This window comes from Podarcis filfolensis (assembly GCF_964270895.1).
Source record: "Podarcis filfolensis genome assembly, chromosome: 10".
Lineage (NCBI taxonomy): Eukaryota > Metazoa > Chordata > Lepidosauria > Squamata > Lacertidae > Podarcis > Podarcis filfolensis.
This window is the reverse complement of record NC_139612.1, coordinates 20,318,307-20,335,212: the sequence shown is the minus strand read 5'-3', so window position 1 is coordinate 20,335,212 and position 16,906 is coordinate 20,318,307. Positions and strand designations below refer to the sequence as shown.

General features: G+C 43.7%; 1 protein-coding gene across 3 annotated transcripts in view; it reads right to left on the bottom strand.

The window, feature by feature from the left end:
• Positions 1-3,579: 3,579 nt before the first annotated feature.
• Positions 3,580-16,906, bottom strand: part of FAM3C (FAM3 metabolism regulating signaling molecule C) — a 35,788-nt gene continuing 22,461 nt past the window's right edge. For 2 of the 3 annotated variants that reach the window (XM_083574724.1, XM_083574726.1), the window contains exons 5-10: positions 15,781-15,904; positions 12,102-12,160; positions 9,949-9,999; positions 8,460-8,544; positions 7,012-7,138; positions 3,580-5,921 (exon numbers count right to left, since the gene is read on the bottom strand). In XM_083574724.1, the coding sequence (XP_083430850.1) occupies positions 5,832-5,921; positions 7,012-7,138; positions 8,460-8,544; positions 9,949-9,999; positions 12,102-12,160; positions 15,781-15,904 (536 nt within the window). In that variant the 3' untranslated portion in view covers positions 3,580-5,831. Of the gene's footprint in view, positions 5,922-7,011; positions 7,139-8,459; positions 8,545-9,948; positions 10,000-12,101; positions 12,161-15,780; positions 16,875-16,906 lie in introns of all 3 variants that reach the window. The other variant, XM_083574725.1, reaches the window with a different exon arrangement.

The following is a 16,906-nucleotide window of genomic DNA, read 5'->3' as shown; positions in this document are numbered from 1 at the left end:
ATGTCTTAGAATCATAGAATTGTAGAGTTGAAAGGGACCACAAGGGTCATCTAGTCCAACCCCCTGCAAACAGGAATATTTTGCCCAACATGGGGCTAGAACCCACAAACCTAAGATTAAGAGTCTCTTGCTCTGCCATCTGAGCTACTAAGGCAGATCAACACTTTTAATCTGGTTCACCAACCTACTGATTCTAAATTACCTTGGCTCTTTTAGCTTATCCAATATGGATGACTTGAGGCTGTGATCCCATTTACTTGGAAGTAAGGCCCATTCTGATTTGTTGCTGTTGTTTAGTCGTTTAGTCATGTCCAACTCTTCGTGACCCCATGGACCAGAGCACGCCAGGCCCTCCTGTCTTCCACTGCCTCTCGCAGTTTGGTCAAACTCATGCTGGTAGCTTCGAAAACACTGTCCAATCATCTCGTCCTCTGTCGTCCCCTTCTCCTTGTGCCCTCCATCTTTCCCAGCATCAGGGTCTTTTCCAGGGAGTCTTCTCTTCTCATGAGGGGGCCAAAGTATTGGAGCCTCAGCTTCACAATCTGCCTTCCAGTGAGCACTCAGGGCTGATTTCCTTAAGAATGGATCGGTTTGATCTTCTTGCAGTCCATGGGACTCTCAAGAGTCTCCTCCAGCACCAGAATTCAAAATCATCCATTCTGATTAGTCATGGGTAAAGTTGTGCTGTGAAAAAAGGCAAGTCAAGGCGTTCCTGCTTTGTGAATGGTGCCATTGTTTCTAAGGACATTGTCCAACTGGAGCATGTTTTGCCAATCAGAAGGTCGGCGGTTTGAATCCGTGCAATGGGGAGCATGTCTACAGGAGGGTGGACCTGGTGAGGGATCTGGAAACCAAGTTCTGTGTGCAATGCGTTGGGTAAAGAGTTGGGTATGTTTTGCTTGAAGGAGTGATGATTAAGTTCAAGCCTTCAAATATCTGAAGGGATGTCATACAGGAGACAGAACAGGCTTCTTCTCCACTGTTCCAAAGGATGGGACTAGGACCAGCAGTGAGATTGTAGGGAAGGAGATTTCGGCTAAAGTTTTTAAGAGAAGCCTTTCTTAAGAGCCATTCAATAGCAGAATATGCAGTCTCAGACAGTTGTGGGCTGTCCATTGCTGGAGGCATTCAAGCAGAGGTTCAAGCGAAGGTTTATGCTGTTGTTTGATCCTGCACTGCAGATCTTGCCTGGACCAGATAACCTCTATGTATCATAGAATCACCACCAATGAACCACAGTAGGTTAATCTGTTGCACAGCAGGAGCAGCTCTGAATTGAATTCAGTGAGATGGCATGGGACTTTTTTCTAAGAACAGCAGAAAATCTGACTGTATAGGTCTGTTGTGCATGCTTTCCTGGATCATGACTTCTGGTTGTTATGGGAAGAGATGCGTGAGGGGAAAGTGATTCTCAGGTGGTGAACTTTTGGTTCTGCAGATTCTTACTGGATCAAACTTCACAGGTGGACAGGGCTGCCCACCCGTCAACACACGACCTTACATTGATGTCAGGTAGTTGGGTGCTTTGAAGTCCCAAAGTTAGGACTTCAAAGCACCGTGCAGGATTTGCAAAAGAGCTTTGCATGGTGTTTTCACGCTCCTCGAACGTTACCTTTACCCAATAGCCGATGGGTGGCAGTTCCAAAATCTGCCTGCAGACATCAGCTACTACGGGAGCAAGTGCCACCTAGGAAACCTGTTTGCCAATGCACAATCAGCTTGCTCTAAGGCTCCTAATGGTGCATTGAAAGCCACATCGCTACCTGCTACAACCTGATGTCACATATGTTTGGGGGGGGGGGCAAGTGAGTGTGGATCAAGGAAGACAGTCTTGCGCTCCAAATTTGAATCCCTGTTGAACCACCCTGCTTTAATGGCTAGTGATCCCCTTCCATCTTCCAGAGCTGGCAGCTGACTGCCCTGTTTGGTGTTATGCATTGGCCTGTTTTGCTGAATCATGGGCGGTTTTGTGGAAACATCTCATTGATTTGAATGGACTTATTTGCATCTGGTTATAATCCCTCAACTGGTTATCTTATATGCCGGCTTAGCCACTGAGCTTGGCTCATATATCTACTTAGCAGCCCGAGCAGCGTTTTGTCAACATCAGCACTATTGACGGGAAGAAATACTGGCGGAATTGGGCAAGCCTCGAGTTTCAGAATTTTTATTAGCTCTTGCAGATCTTGCTTTGCAGCCACTGTGTGGTACATAAAACCCTAAATGCTATGCACATGTGGGTTGGCTTCCTGGAACTGCTGGAATACATATGCACATGAAACCCACTACTTAACGCGGCTCATTCCTATGCTTGCTTGTTCTGATCCTATCGAGTTCAGTGGTTTTGACTCCCAGCTAAGCATGCATAGGGGTGGCAGCCTCAACAGTGTCTTTCGGGACTGATTATACTTCCACAAAAATGAAGGGTGATGTCATGGTAATTTTTATGTAAATGGAAGCTTTGAAGGAAAGCATCTGTGCTTAAATGTCTTGTATTTTTGATATGACTAAAAGTTTATATAGTGCATGTATTTAAGTTATGCGTGTTCGCATCCAGTGTTTTATTTAAGCCTGTTAAATTTCTAGAACTGAGATAAAGCTTTTGTTGGTTTTTCGTGCATGGCTTCTTAGCAGCAAGTCTGAGATCAATGAGACTTCTTCCCTTGCAAGTGTGTGTAGATCTGGCAGTGTGGTTCTAGGGTTGGATCCAGAACTAATCATGCTTAGACTGAAATCGGTGGGAACTTAAATTAACCACAACCAACTTAGATCCCATTGATTCCAGTGGTTTTTGCCTGAAGTATGGTTAAATCTGGATCCTACCCCTTCGTCTTTGATGGCGACAAGCTTAATCTTCCTCATTTGGTAAGGCGGTTTTTAGATCTTTTATAACTCATCACATGGGTTTGAGAGCAGATGCAGGCCGCTCACGTGGCATCTGCACAAACAGAGACTCAACGGGAGAATGAGTAAGATTATTGCAGGTGGAGCAACTGAATGGGGTAGCCAAGCAACTTCCATCTAATATGCTTACTTTTTTAAGGTGCTGTATTTCATTGCTTTATACTTAAAATATGACCATGTTCTTTCACTTTTGTTAACTGAATAAAGTTATTTATTGTTACATATGCATCACTTTTGAAGTCCAAGCCTTAGGCAGGGCCATCTGCAGGGAGACGCCTACACATATAGGCTTTCCCACTGAAACCCTAGTTGGTTCCAGAACGCAGGGAGGTTTTGTGGTATAGAAAAACCTACACCCAGAAGGATTTCCCTGGCAGATGTCCACGGCTAGCATGCTTTGCACAATGTAAGCATGAAGCAGCTACAGTGTGGCTTTCATACTTCCTGATCCCAGGGATCAACGTCCAAGAGATTGCAAGCATCAAACTCCCTTTTCAAAGAGATTGTGTGGATTCTCAGCAGAGCTGCAGCCAATCAGGACTTCCTGCTTTTCGTGTAGGGGGATTGATGCTTGGGTTTGTCACATTTGTGCTTCACCTTTCTAAGGCAGGCTTTCAGCATCTTTGTACACCAAGTAAAAACATGGGCTTCTGGTGGAGCCCATAAAACTTTTGGTCGTGGGTTTTAAAAACTTTTATTTGATGAAAAAATATAATACTCGGAAATGTGGTTTTATTTCTTCTGAACATGAACAACAAATCTGCATGGTATTTACAAATAATTGCCTTGACTGTTGAGGGTGCATTTTATTGCTAGACTACAGTAAATTGCTAAGAAGAAGGGAGAAAAAACATGGTATGAACAGGTTAAAACAGTAAAGCAGCTCAGATTCCAGTCACCAGCTCTTGGTTTGGAAAGTTGGGTGGCTCTTCTGAACTATTTTAAGTCATAATTATCAGTATTGCTTTAATATCTTTAGTGCAAACAATATTTGATTAGTCCAACTGCAACTCTCAGTAACCAAGTCAACTGCTTGGTTTTAAAATGCTCCTACTGTCGGGGCGGGGAAGGTTGGCTAACCCTATCTGCCAACACAGCGCAGACTTGACAAGACTGTACACAGAAGTATAACTTGATCCCCTACAGCAAACACATCATCAAAATTATATTACACTTTGATAAGGTCTCTAAGACCAGTGGGGGGGTGGGACGGTAATTGTAGCTGAATTACATCTGAAGGGCTGCAGATTCACTGCCTCTGAGCTGTGTACAAGTCTTAAAAAAACCCACCCAAATTGGAACCCCAGTGGAGGACTGCAGAAATTAGCACCACTGCGCGCACCCCCCCCCCCCACTACAAAGCAGAACCCAAATGGCCTGAGTCACTTTTAGGAACACTGGGCCCACAATTCTCACCAAGTACCAGCAAGTTGTGGAAGAAGCTTGTCTTTCTGCTTCCTGGAGGTGTTTTTTGTGGGGGGGGGCACAGCAGGAAGAGAAGGAATGGGGTTTTTTTTGGGGGGGGGGACAAGTGGTCTGTGGATTCTAGCGATTGCCAGAGCTATGCACTGTACACTTAGAGCCCTTTACAGCCTAGTCACAAAAAATGTGGCACATGGATTTTCCAAACCATCAGTACCGATAGGATGCCCACACCTGCCGGGGAGTGATGAAATGCACCATAAACGAACATCAAATATCATTAAAGATGTGGTCTGCCTTTTAAACCCTATCGTTAAAGCGGGCTATTCAATTGGCAACATTTTCAGTCCTATAATATAGATGTGCTCCGTAAGAGTTCCCTTCCCCAAAATATTCAACCCCTTTCCTCAATTTTTTACTTGTAGGATAGGTAGCAAAACTGCCCAGGTTGGCTGATGCGTGCTGAGTTTAATTCCTAATAGAAATTAAGTCTACTTTTTAACATGCAATTGCTTGCTTCCAGAATAACACTAACTGCCAATGGTGGGTTTCTCTCCAATACTATCTAAAGCAATTGTCGCGGTTGGTGGTTTATAGAACTTTAAAAGATGTCTAGCTGAACACACACAGACACAAAGCAACTACATTATCCTGCTCTATTAGCAGTATGTTTTGCTAACCAGAAGCATGGGCCACAGATAATCTAACAATAGCAACGAACGCAATGATATAACATTGGTTTTCATTTTAAAAGGGTTTAATTGTGCTTCTTATAGCAGCCTACAATTTTGTATTCAACACTCAACCTTCACCTATCCGAAGGTCTGAAAAGGAGGAGGGATCACAGAAGAATGCTGCTTTCAAAGAGGCAGAGCATAAATATAAGTTCGCATTTTTGGCTAAGGTTGGCATATCCCACTAGATATGCACTTGCAGCCAACGTCACCATTGTTTGAGCAAACTACAACATAGCTCAGGATCAGTTCAGTTATTTATTGGGTACATTTAATGGCCTATGCTGGTAGTTCTAAAAGAGATTTACCATAAAATAACCTGAACATTGTGCTTTGGGGGGGGGGGAGTAAAAGGATAGGAGGCAGATGCTTAGAAAGAGTAATTTCCTTGACCTGGGCCTATGTACACATTTACACCAAAAGAAGGCTCTCTGTTTTGACAATAAATAAATCGGATTTTCGAAAATGTCAATGCCCATGCACATTCTAAGGTGGAAACATGCTTGGAGAGTATTTACATGGGGCACAATCTGGCCGGATAAATCCCTGCACAAGCCCCATTTAAAAATGAATTGCGCGATTCACCATGCTCATTTGCTCAGCTCCCATTCATTTTTATGGGCCTTGAGCGAGATACTAGCCTGGATGGGATGTGCCCATACATAGTAATTCTTCTTCCTCCATACAGAGTATTCTCTACCCAACAGCAGCAGAAAGTGCATTTTCCCTCCAATGTCCTTTTGCACTGTAAATGTCCATTTAACAATGCCTTCAGTCCAGCTTCTGTGGAATGCAGCCTTCCATCTCCACGACCTCTGGCCATCCTTCATACTTGTTTGTGTCTTTGTTGTTCTTAATATGCTGCAAAGGGGGTGGGGTGGGGACAATTGCAACAGTCAAAATACTAAAGCGATAATTGGCTTTCAGCAAGGACCCCACACATTTACGAAATAAAAACTTTTTTACATTGTCTCCTTTCATCTACTGTGATCTTGAAAATATACACATAACCACGTATGTCACAACTGGTATAATAAGGCTTACTCTACAAGCCCCAACGTGTTTGGAAGTGAGCTATTAAAACGGTAAGACACCTAGTTACGCTATCCTTGGTCAAAGGTTAAACACTTATTTTTTAAATCTATATTCTAGCCTTCCATTTTGTTTTTTAAAAAATGATAAGGAAGCAATCATGGAGCAAACACTTTAACTTGCTGGTGTGCCTGAAACATGAAAGGTAGAGGCTTTTGGAAACTTGTGTGTAACAGAACTGAACTAAACGTTCCAATTGCACCAAATGAAAGGGAAAATTCAAATCAATGCAGATGTTATAACAGCAGCTCCAAGTTTGCATACATTTCTACAGCTCTGCAATAGAGAAGAGGAGGAATGTGCTCTGAGGCTAACTTTCAGAGCCCGTTAAAAGCAATGCAGATATGATCTAGGAAATGCAAAAACCGTGAGCACTATCTGAGATGTTCGCGTATCTGTTACAGAAACGGCAAGTTCCAACTTCCCTCGCAGGGTGAGCAGTGGAAATTCAATGTGCTTTCGGATTACGGCAAAAGCTATTACTGAGACTTCTTGCAGCAGAGTAAGGTGTTTAAAATGCTGGGATGGCAGAACAGGAGACAGCATTTCATTCTGCAGGTGGAAACCACTCCATGTTTCCCTATATTAAACACTTCCTGCAAACAGAAAGCCTGCAAAGTTAAAACTTTTCTCTCTTAAAGTGCTGGATTTCTAGTTACAGGAAGGTTGGTTGGTTGAATGTTTTTAATGCAGAAACATTAAAATGGGCATCCTCTGTCTGCAGTCTGAAGCAGTGCAGTCCTTCATATCATCTCAGGATTCTACAAGCACATTCATTCTGCTGCCTGTGGAGGCCAAGGTACGTCAGCTGAGTCTTGGACTCCACATGGCGCTTCCAAACGTTAACCTGGGAACAAACCTGTTCAAATGGGCTTTTAGTCTTGATTCCTTTCCCGCCACAGAAGACCCAGTTGTCTCTGAAGCCAAGGTTCGTGATGGATGTGCTTCCTAGTTCAGATATTAGTTTCCGTGATTCTTCGTTAAGCCTTGGAAAAGATTCAAAAGGGTTAATATCAAATGAACTGATAAGGTCCTGGCTGTATTAACCATGGGTTGCCAATGGGTTGGCTTCTGAGCGTGCAACTTTCATCTGCCACAACCAGCATGACCAGATGTCAGCGATGATGACAGCAGCAACCTCGGGGGGGGGGGGGGAGGTCACACTGGCTGTCTGCGATCTACGCAACTGATTCAAATAACCATTCTGATTCATGTGCCATTCAAGTTTGTGTTTACTTGGGCAAAATGATACAATTCAAGTCCAGTGATGCCTTCACTTTGATACAGATGGATGCTATTGGATGCCAATGCTTTAAGATAAACTTCCATGGCCATTGAAGAAAAATATGTATTTCATCTACCGTATATACTCGAGTATAAGCTGACTTTTTCAGCACATTTTTTTATGCTGAAAAAGCCCCCCTCGGCTTATACTCGAGAGAGGGTCCTTTTGGGCTGCTCCTTCCTCCTCCGCTGCCGCCACCACCAGGTTTGTGGTGTGGTGAACCGGCTTATACTCGAGTCAATAAGTTTTCCCAGTTTTTTGTGGTAGAATTAGTTAGGTGCCTCGGCTTATATTCGGGTCAGCTTATACTCGAGTATATACGGTAATTACCCTAGCCTCTCTCGGGCCACTACCCCTTCTCCTTGCTCCCAGCTGTAAACTCCAGAGGCATGACCTATTCAAGGGCAATTGCGTTCAAGTTCTCAGGGATTTTCCTAGTCATTTTGCTTGCTTATATAGCTAGATCAGGCCACGGACCTAATTAGATCCACAAGGTCATTTTCTCAAAACCACAACTACCAGCCTCACACCTGACACTGGAGAACAGTATACATCAGGAGGTTTAGTTCGGTCAGAATCGAATGTTAATGCTAAATACGTTACTGGTAAATGAGCCACCATAGCATGAAAATTTGGGTCCCGGGCTTTTCAGACTTGTCTATAGAATCACAGAACTGTAGAGTTGGAAGGGACCATGAGGGTCATCTAGTCCAACCCCCTGCAATACATGAATTTGCATTGGTTGCAAAATGTGGTTATTATTTTTCCTGCTCTCCTACCCCACTACCTTGATCTCCACGCTTTCGCAAAGTGTATCCTCTCCTCCCCACAAATGCTTAGGCTCAGCCGCCTCCTACAGATTGGGGAAATGGCCTTAGGAATGTCAAACATTTGGAGAAATGGTGTCCTCCACTGCTACTACAGCAACTGACAAGACATTGCTGCCTTAGTCCTTAGCCATATGACTGATTCCCTATGTGTAAACAACCCTCTTTTTTTGGGTGGTCTTAGCAACTGCTTACTTAGTTGCGCCATCATCGTAGGTTGCCATTAATACGATTGTTCCATCTTTAATGGTCTTCAGAAAGTCAATAAGCGGGGCGACATCTAAACGAAACAGAAGTTTAGCACAACACAGTCACAATCGCATGCAGTGCTAAAATTTCTACATTGGACTTCCTTTCAAAGAAGTTATGCGATGGAAAATAGCAATGTTGCTGGGATTAAGAGCCCAAACTAATTTTTGTTTCAGAATTACCTCTGAATGTTCTTTGCGAAATTTCGATGCCATGTATTTGCAGACTGCTCAAAATTTCTATTTCTGGCGTTTCACAGTAGTGATAGGTGACATGCCATGGTGTTTAGCATTTGATGATAATGACAGCCAATATGCAATGGTATATGCTAATGTTTTTAACTTCCTGCAACCGGGGAATGCTATCCACATTTATTTGTCTACTATGGAACTCCTGCACACCAATTACAAAAATCCTACTGTAGCTACCATAGTGATGATGAACATGTAGCATCCAGATGTTGCTGGAACCCCATTGGCCCCAGCCAAAAGTAGAGAGGTGTAGTTCAACAACATCTGGAGGGACACAGGTTCCCCAGCTGTGATCTTCTGGGGGCACTTTCTAGGTACACACTCCATTCCATGCATGGCTCTAGTTCTTTCCATTTCCCGCTGTGAGCTGAGAGTACACCCGTAACACACCCAGCCTTTTGCTGTGTGGATTTCAGAAGCATGGTTGTCGTTGTTGTTTTGTTGTTGTTTTTGGACCATTTATATACCTCTCGTAGTTAAACAAAACTCTTAAGCGGTTTACAACATAGGTTAAGACATCTCAAATAAACAGCAAATGATACCAAAACAAAAAGGAGACAATTTCTACGTTCTATAAAACTTAACTAAATAGAGCATCCTCGTCAGTATCAAAATCAACACTGCCACATAAAAATCAGCTGCGAAAAAAATGCAAGGAAAATCCATTGTAAAGGACTAAATCCAAGCATCCTCTAAAGATCAGGAAGCAAAATAATTCAAAATGAAAATGAGCTAAAAAGTATAAATTTCACATTTTAACAAACAAACCTGATACGCAATGAAGCAAAAGAAAATCAACTCATTCTTCCCCACCACCGTACATCAATCAATCAATCAATCAATCAATCATGCCATTAAATGAATCAATCCAATTAAATGCCCAGCTCCCTATTCAGCAATCTGCACAAGCTAAAAATGCAGAGATCATTCAGTTTCGCTCACACACCTGCCAGCATATAACATATTTGATAGCTGATGGGAGATTTTATATTTCAAGTCTGCAAACAACCTAGCAATGCCAATAAGTTTCAAATGTCTAGATTCTGAGATTGTTATTATTATTAAATCAAAATGCAATTTTCAATTCAAAGTTCTTCTTTCAACATCTGAGCAGGAAAACTCGCTTAACTACTTTCATTTTATACTGATTTTTTAATATAAGAAGCAAGTATTCCAGCACTTACCTCCACCCCACATGTCAAAGAATTTTGTATCCACCATGCTACCTGTTTTGCCTAGAAAAGGATTAATAAGTAAGTTAAACGTAATAGCACGTTCGAAAACCACTACAGATAAAGTGAACAGATTTTGCTCACATGGAAGCTGCAAACAGCCCCTTCAAAAGGCACTGCACCGTTGTGCTTATAACAAAGCAAAGTGGGCTTCTAACACAGCTGCCAACCAGCGACAGGATCTGGCTAAGTGTACAGGATGCCTCCATCTTTGGCCATTGCTTGACTTTAGCCATCACCAGCAGAGGCCACGAGTGATTTCCACATTTTTAAAGCTAATGATTATTGGAATGTTAAAAGCCATTACACACAACTTTGGCTAAGCTTTTGCCTAATGTCCTCCTCCACTGAAATTGTCCTCCAAATTAGTTGTTTTTTCTTTAAAAAAATATAACACTGACAGATGCAAGTTGTCATTTTGTAAAGATTTTTAACAAAGTTATCGGAGTAGGCTGCTTACAACAGGGATGCAGTGCTGGATTTAATCACAGTATACACACAAAGATTAGATTATGTTTGGGGACAGAAAAGTGAACTACAGTGGTGCCCCGCAAGACGAACGCCTCGCAAGATGAAAAACCCGCTAGACGAAAGGGTTTTCCGTTTTGGAGGCGCTTCGCAAAACGAATTTCCCTATGGGCTTCCTTTGCAAGACGAAAGCCCATAGGGAAATCTCCAGGACAGCGGGGAAGCGCAGCGCGTCTTCCCCACTGTCCTCGGACCTCCTCCGAAGGCTGGCGGTGGGGCGGAGAGACCTCCTCCCGCAGCCAGCCTTCGGAAGGCTCCTCCGAAGGCTGGCGGTGGGGCGGAGAGACCTTCTCCCCGCGGCAGCCTTCGGATGGCTGTCCTGAAGACTTGCGGTGGGAGGAGGGTTTTCCTTCCCACCGCCAACATTCAGAATGCTGTTCTGAATGTTGGCGGTGGGGAGGAAAAACCCTCCTCCCACCGCAAGCCCCGGGAACAGAGGAGAAGCGCTGCGCGCCTTCCCCTCTGTTCCCGTACCTGTCCTGAAGGCTTGCGGTGGGGAGAAAAGCCCTTCTCCGCACCGCCAGCCTGGCAAGCGGTCTCCATAGGAACGCATTAATTGATTTTCAATGCATTCCTATGGGAAACCGTGCTTCGCAAGAAGAAAAACTCGCAAGAAGAAAAAACTTGCGGAACGAATTAATTTCGTCTTGCGAGGCACCACTGTATTGGCCAACAGTTTCATTAGCAAACCAAAATCACCGTGTAAACTACAAAAAAACCACAATCAGAACTGTTTTAGGGTTTCATGAAGGTTTTAAGAAGTAGGTAATTAGCAGGAATACCCCCAAAACTCTGCCCATTTGGGGCTGGACTGCTAGAGGACAACATCCTAGGAAGCAACGGGCAACAGTTCAGCTCAGAGTCACCCAAGTTATTACGGTTTTTGCAAAGGGTGATGGCAGCAACCACTTTCTGAAATTATTTCTAATGACTTCAGCAAGTACAAAAAGGCAAGAGCATGCTAGGATCCAATCAATTTTTTATAAGTTTTACTGTGATTTTGTTTCGGTGCTGTCAGCTGCCATGAAGGAAGGAGCGAATAAAACCTTTCAGTTAACAAAGCGAGAACCAGTGCCAGCCAGACCTTGTATTTTTCTTCTCAAGGAAAGAGTCAATACATATACACTCTTTTTCCAAGTGTAGATCTGTATGTTGGCAAAATGGTGCCATTCACACACAAAGAAGGGAGGTTATCAGTAGCGCTGGTAGAAACCCAAGGTTTGCAAGGGGGCGGACCAGATGAAGACCCCCCCCCAATGAGGACTGGGCATGTTCTGTGGGGAAAGCAGGGGAGGGAATGGTGGTGGGGGAGTGGAATGGAATTATTCTGGAAGGACCCTGAACAGGACCACTCTATGCTGCAACATTTAGTTGCAGGTCATGCTAGCCTCTTTTGAAAGTTACCACTGATTGTTCATTTGCAGCTAGATCCAGTCATTCCAAATGTGAAATTTGCCTTCTACTATGATTAATTCTCTGTGCTGACATTCAGGCTTCCTTACTACTTGCCTGGAAATAGTTGTAACATTAATATAAGAACGCTGATACAGTTTAAAAACCCCAAACCAGTCACTTACCATTGACCAGAGCTATATTAATCCCTCTTCCAACGTTGTTTTTAACTCCACTCATCAACCTGAAACAAAAACCGCAGAGAAAGGGAATTATGACAAGCTTTCCCCCTCTCCAACTCCCTGCTGCCAATTGGAGGTTGTGTAGAGTACAGTATACTTTCTAATGACGTCCTGTAAGAAATGTGAACTTCTCCCCTCTGGGCTAAATGAAATTTGCACACCTTACTGCTACAGGAAATGTTGGCTCTTTTTCCATCATCACTTTAAATTATTACAGATGGCAGACAGCATAACAAATTAGACTGTGCATCTGATCTAATATGCAAGAGGAGTCTAGCCAGGGTCTACTTTGAAAAGCTACAATTCAGGGAGACCAGTTATTCCACTGTCAGCAGTGAGACTCATCTAGCCAATCTCAAAATATACAGCTTTAACTAACACACATTCTTCAAGTTAAGCAAATCTGACTAATTAACCCAACCCATGTCCCATTTCTGGGAAAAGAGAACCTCCTATTATTATAAGAAGAAGAACATGCACCATCTTAATCAACTTCCTGTTAAACAACAGGTCCATCTACAGAGCAGCTTTTCTGGCACTAGCTTACAGAGCATAGAAACTGAAACAAGAGCTGGGCTATGGAAGAGAAAATACTCTTGATATGGCCTTTGCTGGGTTATGGTTTGGGTTCAGCACACATGATGTCCTTTATGGACCATCAGATTGTCACAGCAGAACAGCATTTGTGAGCCAAGTATTGTATTTCATTTTTAAGATACAGGTGTTGGGTTTTGCTTTTTTACCAATTCCGTCGTGAGTTAGCTACTGTGATGCATAGGATTTACCACAAGGGGGTAGCAATGCATCACTTTAGGTTTCTTGCCGAAGTGTTGGTAGAAAGGAAGCTGGACAGTATTTCAAGGTCTGAAATTCCATTCAGAGTGTACGATTAACACTGCGTTTGTCAAACGTGGGTCCCCAGCTGTTGCTGGACTACAACTCCCATCATCCATAGCTAGCAGGACCAGCGGTCATGGATGATGGGAGTTGTAGTCCCAACAAGAGCTGGGGACCCAAGTTTGAGAAACAATGGTTTAACATTTCAACAGAGGATGACCTGGGTAAGGACGCCACCAGGTGTTGCGACTGAGCTTTTAGAAAGACACTGTGTGACACAGGTGAACTTGGGGATGCACAGTTAAAGAGCCAGATCTGAAAGCAGCCTCCAAGCTGCAAGCCTTAAAAGGGACCCTGCAGCCCTGCTCAGCACGGCCTGAATGCCATCTTAACTTATGAAACAATGGAGGAAGCACTTAAAGGAGGACATTAACCTCATCAGATACATCAATAAACACTTCCTCTCCTGCTTCGTAAGTCCCTCAGGTGTCACCTGAGGTTCCAGATCACAACTCAGGCCTTTGGATAAGTAATCTAATCTTGCAGTGAAATAAATCAATCTGGAAGCTTTGGAGCCAGCTGACTGGTTGGGGTGAAAGGGCAAAGGAGCAAGGAGGCCAAACAATGGCTCCAGAAGTTTCGAGAGAAATAGTGATTGAAAGAAGAAGAAAACTCTTAATATGAACATGCACAAGAATGCAAGACCAATTTGTTCTTTCCAATAACTCTCAAAGTTGAAAGAGGAAAGCAGATGACCAGGGACTCCGGAGAAGCTGGGCCAGAAATGCCCCCCCCCCCCGAAAAATAAATCCAATTAAGATCCATTAAAAACAATGGGCCTAAGTTAGTCATGTTCATTAATTTCAATCAGTCTACTCCGAGTAAGGCTAGCATTGGACTGGCAGGGCTGAGCCCTTTTGGGATGGTGGTGTATATAGCAGAACAGTAAGGAAACCATGCAAATATTTGGTATGGCTGTTAATCACTAGAACAAATCCGTCCTTAAACCTTGACATTATCTCCTGCATTCCACAGTAAATTTGCATCCAGGATACAAAAACACAGGCGAGTATGGACAGCTTAGGTTTCATCCTGGTACATTATAAAGCAGAGTATGAGACTGACTAACAACACTAGGGAAAATGGTCTGTGCCAAGCAAAACAATCTGCAAAGATATATATATATGTGTGTGTGTTAATGTGCTGGATACTAATCTTACATAAATGGACTTCAAGTTTTGTATACTTAAGTGGGGGTGGGTGGGGAAAGTTCTGCTACTGACTCTGATGATGAGTTGAAGCCACACGGAGGAAAGCGGCTGCCCCATGGTCACAAATGCTTCTAATCTTACAATGCCATTTTAATCACAGTGAAAAGTGACAATAGTGTATCCAACTGTGTCACTCTGCTGATGGTTAAGGAAGGCTTCTGTCAGTGGAAAGGGGCAGGAAGCCATTTCTGGCAATTCCTTCTTCCCCCAAGTCCTCCCAGGTCTCCCTTAAACCTGTAGAGGGGTGGGGGGACCCTCTAAAAGGACCCCAGGACAGTTAAGTCCAGTCAAAGGTGACTATGGGGTGCAGTGCTCATCTCGCTTTCAGGCCGAGGGAGCCAGCATTTGTCCGCAGACAGCTTTCTGGGTCATGTGGCCAGCATGACTAAACTGCTTCTGGTGCAACGGGACACCGTGACGGAAGCCAGAGCACATGGAAACACCATTTACCTTCCCACCACAGCGGTACCTATTTATCTACTTGCGCTTGCATGCTTTCGAACTGCTAGGCTGGCAGGAGCTGGGACAGAACAACGGGAGCTCATCTCATCATGGGGATTTGAACCGCCGACCTTCTGATCAGCAAATCCAAGAGGCTCTGTGGTTTAGACCACAACGCCACCCGCGTCCCTGGAAGGACTAAAGCATGTTGAGAGGAGATGCAGGAAGAAATGCCCAAATCTGCACATTTCTCCATTCTGCCAACCAAGAGCTGACTCCCAAGTCTGGGTAAAACCCTTTGCAATTAAAAGAGTAGCCTCCAGCTTGACGTCTTATGACGTTATCCAAGAAACAGACTATCTTAACAGAGTACAGTTACGTGAAGCATGTGGAACATACACGCATTAACATTCATAACCGCAAGATACCCATAAATTTTATTGTTCCCACTTTCCGCGCTGCCGGTTTGGCACGTCAACACAAAACTGGAAGAATGGATGTGGCTGCTTAAAAACAAAGAGAGACAGGCTTCATCCACCCTTCTCTCGCACCATGCGTTTTGGTGCCAGAAACACCAGCTCTTCCCATTTTCCCTGGACTGGATCAGATATTGTTTATTAAGAAATCTTATATCCTGCCAATCCAATGTAAAACAGCAGCCAAGGCACTTAATTACATTAAAAAATCCAGCATTGAAACAAATTTTGCACCGCCGAAAGTATAAAAGAAAAAAGCAGCCAGCATTAAAAATTGAACTAATGAAAGATGTCCCACTTCCTCCTGCATTTGTAATTTAAACTATCAGAAAAGAAAGTCTGCCTAAGCAAAATCAACTTGACTGGGTAGCAGAAATGGAATCGTGAATGCCTCCTATGGGCAATAGTGTTTGGTAATACACTATATATAGTTAAAGCCTGCTGTAGGTACAGGAACAATTGCAAGCTCTCAGGGAATGTGCCTTTTGTTTCCAAACTAAATTAAAGGCAATGTACATTTTCTATTCAAGACCAGGGTGAAAATTATCCAAAACTACCTTCCAAAAACCAACAGAAGAGAAATCAGGTGATACGTACACATTATCTTCTACGCAAATTTTAGGCCCAACGACGTTGGCTGCTCCACTTGCCATTTTGAATGCAAAATGGTTCTCTGGACAAATTTTAGTCGTTCCACATTTATATCTCGGGGGTTTTGTAGCTTTGGAGGGAAAAATAAATTCCATTAGCAGAAAAACAATGTAACATCAGATGCTCTCTTCTCTTTCTTTCTAAAGACTATACAGCATGAACACATTGATTTCAACAGGATAGTCCACAGTGTGGGGTTTGTTTTTTTAAGAAAATCATCTGGAAAAGTGTTTTGTGAAGCCAAAAAAATTACACACTTGTCTTGATGAATAATATGTTAACAGTTAAGAATTGGGAAATAAAAGCAGTATCCTTTACCCCACCAACTTATACTAGAGCAGACATGTGCAAATTCATGCGTTCCAGAATGTGAATTCTTTCTGAGATATAGATATTTCATAAAGTTGGAAGCAACCCCCTGCAATGCAGGAATATGCAGCTGGGATCAAACCAGAAACCTTGCCATTGTCAGCACCATGCTCTAACCAACTGAGCTGCCCAACGGCTCTTTCTTTTTCAGGCTCCACAAATTACACAGAAGGACGGAGGTAAATGCAATGGCTAGCCCAAGCTTGAGTCTCCAAATGTTGTTGGGACTACAGCTTCCATTGCCCATCCTGGTTAGGATTGATGGAGTCCTGGTCCAGCAAAAAATGGGGACCCGGGTCAAGATATAGCTCACTGTAATGTTCACTGGGCAGAACATAAAGAATGTGTAAATCTGAACATTCCAGTGGCGGTTCATATAGGGTGGGGTGGAGGCAGTGGCATCTTCCCAGTGGCGGCGCTGCAGTGGTCAGGATGACGCAAGGTGGCGATGTCAGGGGAACTCCAGGTTCAGCAGCCCCACACAGATGCTCCCGCAACCTTGCTGTTGCTGCCTTGGCCCTGACCCATCCCAGTGATGGCCTTGGCCCAGTATACCTGAAAGAGTATCTCCACCCCCATCATTCAGCCCAGACACTGAGGTCCAGCTCCAAGGGCCTTCTGGCGGTTCCCTCCCTGCAAGAAGCGAAGTTACAGGGAGCCAACCAGAGGGCCTTTTTGGTAGTGGCGCCCGCCCTGTGGAACG